This window comes from Zonotrichia albicollis, chromosome 5, assembly GCF_047830755.1.
Source record: "Zonotrichia albicollis isolate bZonAlb1 chromosome 5, bZonAlb1.hap1, whole genome shotgun sequence".
In the NCBI taxonomy this organism is placed as follows: domain Eukaryota; kingdom Metazoa; phylum Chordata; class Aves; order Passeriformes; family Passerellidae; genus Zonotrichia; species Zonotrichia albicollis.
The window spans coordinates 45935258-45947786 of NC_133823.1; the positions used below are offsets into that span (position 1 = coordinate 45935258).

At 33.4% G+C, this 12529-nt stretch overlaps 1 protein-coding gene across 5 annotated transcripts in view; it reads left to right on the forward strand.

Moving 5' to 3' along the window:
- ATP8A1 (ATPase phospholipid transporting 8A1) overlaps window positions 1-12529 on the forward strand; it is a 98895-nt gene that overhangs the window by 57068 nt on the left and 29298 nt on the right. For all 5 annotated transcript variants that reach the window (XM_005490538.4, XM_005490537.4, XM_074541560.1 and 2 more), the window contains 5 exons: window positions 695-867; window positions 3401-3584; window positions 3695-3805; window positions 10333-10407; window positions 10526-10648. In XM_005490538.4, coding sequence (XP_005490595.1) covers window positions 695-867; window positions 3401-3584; window positions 3695-3805; window positions 10333-10407; window positions 10526-10648 — 666 coding nt within the window. The remainder of the gene's footprint in view (window positions 1-694; window positions 868-3400; window positions 3585-3694; window positions 3806-10332; window positions 10408-10525; window positions 10649-12529) is intronic.

The window sequence follows — 12529 nt, forward strand, 5'->3', positions numbered from 1 at the left end:
GGTAGAACTGCACTTTAGCTAACGAGATGTCACTGACCTTCCCAAAGCTACTGCATAAATAAATATATATGAATGTATTGTCTACTGAATGTAATCTGAAGTTCTCACTACTAGATCACAAAATAGTGACTTCTCTAGGTATGATTCAAACTGTCATTAGCAACTGAAAAATACAAAATATGTTCCTTTATATAACAGGAACATATACTTTGTGTTATAATTGTTAAATGATGTAAAAATATGAATTTAATGTAATAGAACTATCAATTATAATGCCTGTATTTATATCATTAATTATCTGTATTTCCTTTTTTCTAAACATTTAGGAACATTTGGTATAATAGCAAATTCTAGTATCTCTATATGTGTGACTCATCTTTTGTATTATTATATCAGTTTTCTGTATACCTGTGTCTTCTGGCAAATATCTATGCAACTACTGTTACTGTTCAAAGAACATTGAAGGTTCCACCTCAACTTATACACTTCTTTTTTGGCAGAGTGAAAGAGCAGTCCTACACAACATAATAGTGCAATATTGCAAATATGCTTTTTGCTTTATAATATTCGGTAGCAGAATCAAAAGGCAACTTCCTCAAAAACCAAAGTGCTAGTGTTTATTATCACTGAAAAATTTTGATTTAAGAATATTAAGAAGCCAAAATAACGGACCCCAATTTTTTTTGTGCAACAGGGAACAAGAGAGACACTTAGCCATCATTGCAGTACTCTTGGTGATGCTTTAAGGAAGGAAAATGATTTTGCTCTCATCATTGATGGTAAATCTCTGAAGTATGCTTTGACATTTGGAGTAAGACAGTATTTCCTGGATTTGGCTTTGTCATGTAAAGCTGTTATTTGTTGCAGGTAAGGTTTACATTATTCTCTCTCCATGCTATTTTTATTGACATATAAAAATAAAGAAACTGGAGTTCTGAAATACAGTCATTCAAGTGAAATATCACTGTAGAGCAGTCTGCAACAAAGTGTACTTGTCAGAGTCACTCAGATTGCATATTTCCAGGAACATGATTTGTAATCCATTGTGGGTAGTCTCAGTAAGGTTGAGACATTAATCTTGACCTTGAATTGATATTACAGTTAACCACAGGTTTTAGCATATCTAGAGTCACCTGTAGATCTTTCTCCACAGGCTGCTTTTCTGTAAGATGTGGATTACACTGCATAAGAAGTGCCCATAAATGTTAAAGGTACTACTGCCTGAAGCTGGTGGAAATGCCTTTCTAAGCATTATTATGCCTGATTGTTATGGGCTTTGTTTATACTATGAACCCTTTCATCCTTTCCTGTAAATAATAACTATTACAGCTAGAAACTTCCATTGTTCCATGAAAATAAGTGAGATTCATCTGAAAAATCTGTTCAAAATGGAACTATTTTTCTACTTTGCAAAAGGATACAGAAAAAGAAGTAATATTACAATATCCAAATAATCACTGGATTTCTAGTCTTTCCATCCCTTCTGAAAAGCAATGTCATGCTGCCAAGGGATTTTTAAACTAATGTTTTTGTGGTTAAGCTTTGTAGCCATGCTTCAGCCTGAAACAGTTTGAATTTCAAACTAAGGTTTTACTGTCTTCTAAACTGAGAAGTTTCTCTGATGAACAGTTTATACTGTGCATAAACACCTTCCTAATGGCAGTAGTCTTTCTGACAGATAAGTTGGAGTATTGCGCTTGTTCCACTAGTTTGAGTTTGCTCAATTCAGTAACAAGCAAGAGATACATGTAGAACTGGTCTTTTAAAGCTATATTTCTTTTTCTTCTCTTTCCTTGATTACAAAATACATTTTATGCCGTTTGAAGAGATAATTTTTCTGGTTTTGTTGAACTGGGGAAGCATTGAGGGGTATTGTGTACATAAATCTGTCTTTTATTGTTGGCATTCTTGTAAAGAAACAGCAAAGTGCAAAATTAAAATTTCTGTTCTAGTAGTATTCTATCTGTAATTTCTTCATTTTACACTTCCATAATTTACCTAGGTCAGTTGGTTTCAATGCATATCTAGATATATGTCTGACATATTTTGTGGTTGCTTAAAAATTGGCTACAGGTTTAAAACTAAAATACTTGCTTGTAACACTCACTGTTTTAATGTGAACATATTTAATATTCCATGTTTCCCAAAAGTCAAAATTCTGCCAAAATATTTGTTTCTGTTAAATGCTTTGTCTTTAGTATCAAAAAAGTTCATTTCCTTGTTTATGAGCTTAAAAATAAAAAGTTTTAAATGGTAATTTTTAATTGAGGTAAAAAATATAATCCAGACTTAACAAGAATGTAAGCTCTTTCTGCATCCATATAACGACAGTAAACATCCGAAATTCTCATTTGTTCTAAAAGTACAAATTACACCACTTTCTTTTAAGTTTGCAGGCTGCATTGACTTCTGCAGAAGCATTTATTACCAATGGATTCTTCCTAAGACTAGCACAGATGATGCTGACAAATATTCAGTAGACATTTCTCTTAAAAAAAAAATCTGTATATATTATTAATTCTAAGCAGATGTTTGGCTTAAAGACTTCAGCAAGCTGAATTCCAACTCTGTGTTGGCTTCAGAGTAATATATGCAAGAAGAATGTTAAATGGGTTATTCTGGAGTAAAAATGTACAGCTAAGAGTGAGAAAATGAATGAAAAATATTTTTTACTGGTTTCACCATGAACTTGAGGCAGTGATAGTGCCATCTTTCAGCTGCCCCTGTAACATTGTCTAAAAAAGAATTAAGGCACTGTTCCTGAGAAGTTAGAAAGATGAAAAAGAAGTACTTGGGGCAGGAATCTTCTGTAGAAGCTGGCTGTAGCAAGTCTTGGTACAGTTCTCAAAAGCAGAGTTCAAATAAAACACATACCAAAAGATCATAGAAAGATTTTTTTTTCATATAGGTGGACCTACAGAATGTTTCAGAAGGGCTGTTGCCCAGAAACTTTCAAGCCAGGTTTTCCACAAGGCTGTGGACTCGTCTAACACAGCTTTTTTAGAAGTCCAGTAGTTGTGTGTGTTGTGCTGGCTACTGAATAATGTGATTACATAGCCACCTTCAATTTGAAGGCTGTATTATTTTTCATTCCTTTATTTTTTAAAATGCACTTTCAAACAGTTCTCTCTAACACACTTGGTAAGGTGATTTCCTCAACATAGAATCTTCTTTTAGCTTTGAAGTAGTCCAAAGTTCATAAATGCTGGTTTTTATTAATTTTGCTGTGAATGTGCTTTTAACATATATCCTTGAAGGGCAATAACAAGACGACGTCGCTCACTAGGATGTTAATTGGCCTGGGTTTATTAGCTTTCCACAGAATATAAAGTGTATTTTGAAATTACATTCATTTGAAAGTCTTGTATTAATAAACCTGTTTGGTTTTTTTATCCCTTAGGGTATCACCACTTCAAAAATCTGAAGTTGTAGAAATGGTTAAAAAACAAGTTAAGGTAGTAACTCTAGCAATTGGTGATGGAGCAAATGATGTTAGTATGATACAAACAGCACATGTTGGTGTTGGTATCAGTGGGAATGAAGGTCTACAAGCTGCTAATTCTTCAGACTACTCAATTGCTCAGGTAAGTCATTACACTGCAAAATACTACAATAAAATATTTTAAAATTTTATTAATATTAGTGTATGTATGTTTTAATTGTACGTTCGTTCCTTTTTTTTTTTTTTTTGCAGTTCAAGTATTTGAAGAACTTGCTGTTGGTTCATGGAGCCTGGAATTATAACAGAGTAGCTAAATGCATCTTATATTGTTTCTACAAGAATATAGTCCTTTATATTATTGAGGTAATTTTACAGCATGTGAAATGTTACTTCTTGAAAGTAAAACCTTAATTTTGAGCTTTTGGTTATGATATTTTTTTTAAATATTTTAACTGTAAATAAATACCTACTAGTACTGAATCTTGAAATTTTAATAATCTGATTAATCTGTTGTTTTTTTTTTACTTTAAAAAACCGCAGTTGTTTAAAAATGCATGGTAAATATTAGTACTAAACGTGTTTCTAATACTGCTAGCTTATTGAAATGCTGTACATGTAACATCATTGCAGTAATTTAGGAGTCCAGTTACAAGTTTCCCTTAAGTTTACCCAGAGATGTGTGTGCTTCAGCTCCTTGTGGTGGAGTCTGGGCCTGTGGGTTCAGAGTGTGCAGCCCTGTCAGAGGTCTCTGTTGCACTGCTGTGCCCAGGGCTGGTACAGACAGGCTCAGTTCCACTCTTGGGCACCTTTCACTTGCTGAATGGGGTGATCCTGCATCCTCAGGCTCCTGTTCAAGAACAGGGATACTTTCCTGAAAGTAGCCGACCTCGTTTTTTCACCTGGGATTTTAAGGAGTGAAATCTTGCAAAAAATACAGTGGTATGAGAGGATTGTGTTGTAATTAATCTACATTTATTGGTAAGTATGGTTAGAACAGAATGTGTAATTGTAGTTTTCACTCCCTTCATCACCACACAGCAACCACAAAATGTTTTAAGCATATTTTTAAATAATTTTTTAAAGCTCCTCTCGTTCTTCCCATCCTTTTCTTCTGACAGCTGCTGCATCTTTTATCATCAAAAATACACACACACACACACATATATAAATATATATATATATATAGCATTTATAATTGATTCAAACTTTATATTCACAGTGAAACTTTGGGTTAAAAATGTGGAAAAAATATTTAATTTCTGAAAATCTTAGCCATAAAATAAATTTTATTGAAAGTCTTACGTATTTTGTATGTTTATGGGGTTAACAGACTCTTTAAATTTTCGTTGTTTCTTTAAATATATTTTCAAATTAGTACCTTAAACTTGCAAAGTAACTGTTCAGCTTTACTGGAAGAAAAAATGCTTTATTTCTGTTAAACCTGATGTAAACATTAGATTAATATTTCGATTTGGATACTTACTTATGTGACCTTAATTGTTGTAATATTTGAAAATACTTTTCATTTTTTATGTACAATGTTGTAGCCAAAGGAGTGTACTTTTCTTACCATATTTTTACATTTTCTAAATTTCCTCTTTTTTCTCTCCTTATTGTGTTATAACTGCAAATAGATTTCTATGTAAATAGCAACAAGTTTGTAGCCTCTTAAGAAAAATATAAAGTAGGAAGCTATAGAAAAAGTAAGTCCACTAAAGATCCTTTATTGTCTAGAAGTGGCAGACTTTAGAGCCTGTATTTCAAAGGCTGTACATCTACTTACATGATCAGACTTCCACGAGTACTGATTAGCAGTAGCTCTAGAAGTATTTGAAAAAAATGTAATAATGTATACTTTGCTTATGGAAAGCATATAAAGGTTGGCTTTAGAACATATCAACTTATTTGTCTTAAATTTCTGTCACTGTCACCTGCAAACATGTCGTGAACTTTAATAAATCAGATATAAGTATCCCACTATTTGTATTTTTTGAGAAAGAAAGTTAAATGCAGGGTACAGAGATCATAGCCTAAAGATCAAAATTTGGTTTTATGAACAGATAGTCTCTTCTTCCTGAGCAAATTGAAGGGCAAAGAGATAATTTTGATATGGGTTGTTATGACCCTTTATATATAATGCATGCAATCATTTTGCCATATACACCTTCTCTGGAAGACAAAATAAATTCTGCTTGAATTCCTGTATACCCCACATTTGTCAGCTCAGAAAACTTTTCAGAGATGTTAATAGCTCATGTCAATACTGTGAGTGAATGGGCAGAAATTCATCATTGAATGTCACCAGAAAGGACAACTGCCAGTCTTGAGTCTCTCTTTTCAGTTTTTTTGTACAGATCAGGCGTGGGAGCAGGGAGCTCAATGAGTATTTGTAAGCTGCTGCTTAATATGCAGAAATGCTACATCAGGAAAACTTCAGTGAGGCTTTTGTGGCCACACCTCCTCTGTCTTGGAGTTTAGAAAATAGTACTGTGAAAGGCACGTCTGGAAGTTACTTTAAACAAGTTTCCTTTTATTCTGACAATAATAAAATACCCTTACTTAATAGATCTGTATCCTGATTTTAAATGTCTGCTCAGTACTAATCAAGAAAATAATGGAAAATATTCCATTTAATCTAAAGGATAGCCTTTATCCTAGGCATTCATGGGCTGATATGAAATTGATGTCAGTTGGTTTCTTAATTCAGAAAATGGCAAAGGTCTATAGTAATACTGAAGCACAGTGATCAGTGCTTACTGACATTTAAACTCCTATTCACAAGAAACTAGAAGTGGTCTGTAATAATGTTTCTCTACTGTGTGTCTTGATGCAATAGCTATTTAAATATGGGCCTCATCTTTTGTATAGGACTAGTCACAATGACTTGAGAGGCTATATTCTGATGTATCAGTCTTAATTGCAAGTGAAAACTTTTAATCTCTAGTAGACCACTAATGTGCTTCATTGAGCCTGTACAGATCGTCACACTCATGTAGGATAAGCCTATGCAAAGTCTCATACTTATTTTGGAGGAGCTGACTTTATTTTACAAAGGTGGTTGATGTTGAGATTGATCTCGACTGAGAACTCCTTTGTGGATTGGTTTTATTTTTATAATTACCATTACTGTATGCATCTGTCATTAAACTGTTCATTTTATGAAGCTGTGAAAATCACTCTTTGACATCAGAGGAACAGAATTTTCCTATTCCTACTTCTCATTTTGCTATCTAGTAACAACTAGCAATAATGTAAAATAACTGGTTCATATTAAATAAAAAAGATTTACAGTTTTAAAAAATAAGAATATTTGGTTTTTACCCAACATGAAACATAAAATGAAAGAGTAAGAATAATAGTAAGAATCAGAGTAAGAGTGATAAAAGACCAAGACAAGCATAAGAAACAGATGTGTGGAGTTGAGATTTAAATTTCAGTCACAGATGTTTGAACATGGCTATTTTTAACAATTTGAGTGATACCATGAAAATAATTAATTTATTAAGTAATTCAAGCTATAATGACTTTTTTATTCCATAAACTTTGGATGGTGGGGGGGTTATTTTCCCCCTTCCCCCAAGCAGTTCATGTCCATAACTGGAATTGACCACTGTGTTCCTATTTCCTTTGCCTGACATATCAGATGAATAGCCATGATCATATAATGCATAACCCATATAATGCATAACCCCAAACATGAGCAGGCTTCTGGGCATACTCACACTGGGTCTGAGCTGCACAGTTCAGCTGCTGTGGTTCACTGTGCCATGGCTTACTTGAGGGGTGCAAACTGCACCAAGTTCAGTTTGAAACACACGCAGCAGAAAGTGATTGGGCTCATGCCCACATTTTTGCATTACTTGGCTGGAAAAATTAGAAATACAAGGATCTTTGTTGAGGTTCATCTCATTTTAGACAGGCTGGGGACCTAATTCTTTCCTTTTCAGTAGAAAATTTCATAGCTGTTGAACTACAGAATAGTCTAATTTTTACTGCCTGTTCACATATATTGACTAAAATACTATTTTTAAAAGCACCAATCACCTGTTCTTCTGTAAAAGGGAGCTGGATTCATAATTTGAGTTGTTAGAGTAGGGCCTATACCCTAACAGAGAAGTGTTTGAGTCTGCTCCTAAATTAGTGTTATGTCCAGCATTCTAAAAACTTATTTTGCAGGTACAGCTTCCTTCATTGTCCATCATAACTAGGATGGAACACACTTGTCTCTGAATAAATTGCCCAGTGCAGAGCAAGTGTTTCTTGTCACTATTAATAATGTAGTAAGCTCCATATTAATTTTTTCATAGAGGGTTAGGAGTGTAATTTTCTAGGGCCCAAGATTCAGAAGTTAAGGCAGATAGGTAGGTTATTTTCTTCTTTTCTTATCGTTTGAGGTAAGGACTGTATTTGTCCTTTGTCTTTTCTTTTTCCACCTTTTAGCTCTTTTAATTTTGAGCCATTATGGCATAAGCCAGTTGTTCTTAATCTTGTAACTAATATAAAACTAATGTTTCTGCTTAGATACTAGAGATGTTTTTTCTCTTGAAGTTAAATATGTGGTATTCCAGTAAACAGTAGTGTTTCTAGTAGAGACCACTGCTTTTAGCCACATTGAAAGATTTCTTCTTCATGGACTTTTACTGATATATTCCATAAGAGCTTCAGGACTTAGATTTCATCTCTCTTTAGTTTGCATCTAGGCCTCTAACCAAGACCAGTCCCTTATTGCACTAAAATGAACTAAAATGCCTAAAACTTGCATGCTTTCTTTAGAAAAAAGTAAATGCTAATATTTCAGGAAGTCAATACTATACCTTAAAGGATTTCTTTACAATTTTATACTAAAACCACTTTCAGTTTAAACACCTTGAAAATTCTAACTTAAATTCTGTACAAAATAAGCTGAAAGGAACATTCCATTGGAAATTAAAATTTTATTCTAAATACTTGCCTTGCTTTTAAAAAGTCATTCCAAAACATTTCCAAGTGTTGCTTGACATCATTTACCTGTAAGAGCAATCAACATGTGGAATAGATTCAGTGTATGTATTTCGGCCTTCCATTTTAAATTCGTGTTTTATAACACTTTGCCTGCTAGTTAAATCATAGTGGAAATTTAATGTCTTTTCCATACACTCCTTGGTTATGAAGGGTCAAGCCTATGTGTATTTGTGGTCTTCTGTTTTCTTCCTAGAGAGGGATACTTAACTCTATTTGCAATTACCAGCAATGAAATGTACACATATTTATGACCGGCTGCTGAGTCACAAATCTTCCACCACCCTAACCTTTTCAAATCAATATTTCTAAAATTTACTCCATTATTTGATACAAACAAGGGGGAAAAGCATCAATTGTACTGATGTTGACTGCATAATTAATTATTCTGTAATGCACAATTGATTATGTACTCATCTTGAACCTTTACAGTCAGCTAATGAGAAACTGCTGCCAACAAATTCATCACAATTAAATCATAATTCATATTTTGAAATTCAAAAATCAAAATAAAAAAGAGCTACTAAAAATCTGATTCAGCTAAAATAAAGTAATTCTATTGTCTTTTCAGTTTATAGTCTGAAAGGTTAAAAAATTGTGCTTGTTGCACTTAAAACTACCAAAGTAAACAAATTTAGCATTGCAAGATTTTGGAAAATTCAGGATATTCTTGCTCTTTCTGTATTGCAGCCTTGAACAGTCATGACTTTGTATCCAATCTTGTTTTAATAAGTGGCCACCAAAAAAAAAATTACTCTTATCTGTTGAAAAAATAGCAATTATGGCTGGATTTTACCTCCCATTTTTAGTGTTAGTAGTTGCCAAATTCAGGAGGTTTTCCATCTCAAAGCAGTGACAGACATGTTCAGACATTGCACCACATGATTTTTTTAAAAAATCTGAGTTTGGTCATAGAATCCAGTCACCTGGAGGCCAGCTTGGGTACATACTGATAAACATACATATTGATTGTAGTAATTCATGCTTCCTTAATGAACCTTAAGGAAATGTAAACTGTAAGAAAGCAGCATCTAAAAATTCACTTGAAAAACTTGAGTGTTAAATGGAGTAGACTGTTCAAATTACTTTGACTTGTCTTACTTAAGAGCTTATGTTTTTCCTAGGCCATATAGTTTAAGTGTAACTTGATCATAAAGATTCATCAGATGTGCTGCTTCTCCAGTTTGTCATTGCACTAATTCAAGGATGAGAATAATGGGAGAAAGTAGATGTGCAGAATGCTGTGCTGTAAAACATTAGAAAATATGTTATCACATGTTTCAAATTAAATCTGCTTTCATTTAACCTTTTAGCAAAAAATGATAAAAATTATGCAATTAAAGAGATGTCCACTTCCCTCTCTACAGTACCTATGTGGCTGAGTTAGTCCTTCTTAACTAAGTAGCTCTACTTTAATGCTCTGGTAGCCTAATCCTTTTATGAGTAAGGCTTATTGGTAGTTTTAAACAGCAGGTTAATCAATGAATTCTGTTAGTCAAATTTGCTAACAATGGGAAGACAATGACTACTGATTTGTAGGTTCCCCCTCCAGCAGCCCATATTTGTCAGAATTTTTATATAATTAAGAATTAAGTGAGCTTAAATCACTCTTAAAACCTTAAAGAACCTGACATTTCTTCTGAAAATAGCTACCTCCTTTGAATGTTTTCCTGTTTACATGGAATTGCTCACGTATCTGACTAGATTGCTTGTTGTCTGTTCTTGATTGAAAGTTGGGTTTATCATTAATTTTTACATGGGTTTAAACCACAACATTTTCAGTTGTGTTGTAAATGTGTTGTAGGGGTATCCCTTTCTGAGAGGCTGAGGAAAAATCTGTTTATTGTAACTTGCAAGACATTTGAGTAATACACAGTTCTAATCTTTTGCAGGTCTGGTTTGCATTTGTCAATGGCTTTTCTGGACAAATTCTTTTTGAAAGATGGTGTATAGGTCTTTACAATGTGGTAAGACAATTTGTGTGCCTTTAAGTACATTTAACCATGAATGGTTCTTGAGTAAGCAATCTTTAAGCAAATCCTCACCTCTAAAATGTTGAAATTTTTTTCTTTTTAAACCACCTAGATGTTTACAGCAATGCCTCCTCTAACTCTTGGAATATTTGAGAGATCCTGCCGAAAAGAAAACATGCTGAAATACCCTGAGTTATACAAGACTTCCCAAAATGCACTGGACTTTAATACTAAGGTAGATCTTTGTAAAAATCAAAACATAAAGCAAAAATTCATAGGAATTCAGTATAGTTACCCTTTTTATTCTATGCTGCTAATAATTAAAAATGGAGGGGGATTTTATTGCTATTGTTTCCAGGTGTACACTTGTCAGTGAATGGTACAAATCATATATATATACATACACATATATATACACACATATATATATTCATTTTTACCAAGTATGGAAATGGACAACTAGGATTTCATTTTTTCAACCCATTTTTTTTTTTCCCTGCTGGTAATAAAGCTGTCTTCTGTAGGCAGAAGTGATTAGACCTCACTGTTGCTGGGCTGTATGTATTTGTACTGTTATATGGAAATGGATTACTGAAGCCTGTGGAGAAGTGTTGCAGTAGACAATGAGAACTGTCACTAGATTTGTAGAGGGAGGGACATGGTACTATTCTTTGTCAATTTGGAGTTGTGGTTTTATGGTTTAATTTTGAGTTTTGGGAAAAAATACATGGGAGTCAAGAATGAGTCAGTGTGGATCAAAAGGAATCTGAAGCTACTTTTGGTGCGAAATGGGTGATGTTCATCTTAGAGAGACTAGCATAAGTAATGGTAAAAGAATGTAGGACTCTTTAATACATAAAATAAAGAAAATTTGTACAGCATTGCCCATAAAATATGTCTTTTGAAAAAAACTAAGTTAAACTTGTGCCTGAATCTGTCATTTCATGAGTATTTGACTTTTGCAAAAGATTCTTCTGATTTTATTTCTCGTAAATATAATTGTGACATTTCAAGTAATGTCATTTTATGTTGAACTTGGGGACATTTTCAATATATCCTGGAATTAACAATGGTTACATGTGATGGTCTGTAGTAAATATGCAGAGCTGATACAGCATACTTGACTCTTGTATCTGCACCACTTGTGCAATGTAACTCAAGTTACCCCAATATATACATAATTATTTGTCTAAACTATCTTTGTTCACTGAAACAGATGAGATTTTTCTCCTTCTTCCTCATTTCATCCTTTCAAAATCCACCCTGAAAGTTTTTAAGAACACTGTAACAGTCTCTTGTGTCCCTGTGAATGCTTTCCAAATATGAGGCTTTTCGTGGTCCCTTAAATACAGACACTTTTTTGTGTTGTGATAGTTTTAATAAACAGTGTAAGTATGAGTTATAATAGTTGTGTTTCTGTTTTAAAATAAGCTTTAGTTTTTGGGGTTTTTTTATTGCACAGATGTATTGTTGACTTAATTGGAAATTCTGTGACTGTTCCCATACAACATTTGCTATGAGCAAATGTCTACAAACTCACCAGCTACAAAATTCCCACCTATATAAGTTGAATAGTTGGTGTTAAAGATTTGGAAACATTACTGCCTTGAATATTGATGCAGATATTTGTTATGGTAAAAGGGATCAAAGGTTATGAGGTCATGACAGAGGTTAAAGGATTAGCATGGGACAAAAAGACTTGGTCAGGAAAATGAAAAAGTAGAACTAATTTTTCTTGCACCCACCTGTGCTTTCTGTCAAATAAAAACTTCTGGTAGTGACATAGCAAGAAGGAGAGACAAAGGTTAATGAGTAGCACAAGTTTAAATGTGCAAAGTATTAGGGTGTAAATTGGACCATGCAACCAAGTGTAGCTGAATAATCTAACAAAAGATGTTGAGACATTGTGGAAAATGTGAGACAGGCAACTTAATTTCAATTGTTTGAACACCTTAACACTCAAGATACACATCATTCAGTTTCAATAAAAGGCATAACAGTCAAAAGCATTGTTAGTGAAAAAACCAATATTGCCATACTGAAGGAAATGGGCTACGTATTTTTTATTAAGTCTTTTTATGTCATTATGCAATATATTATGGAAAATGTTAATAGA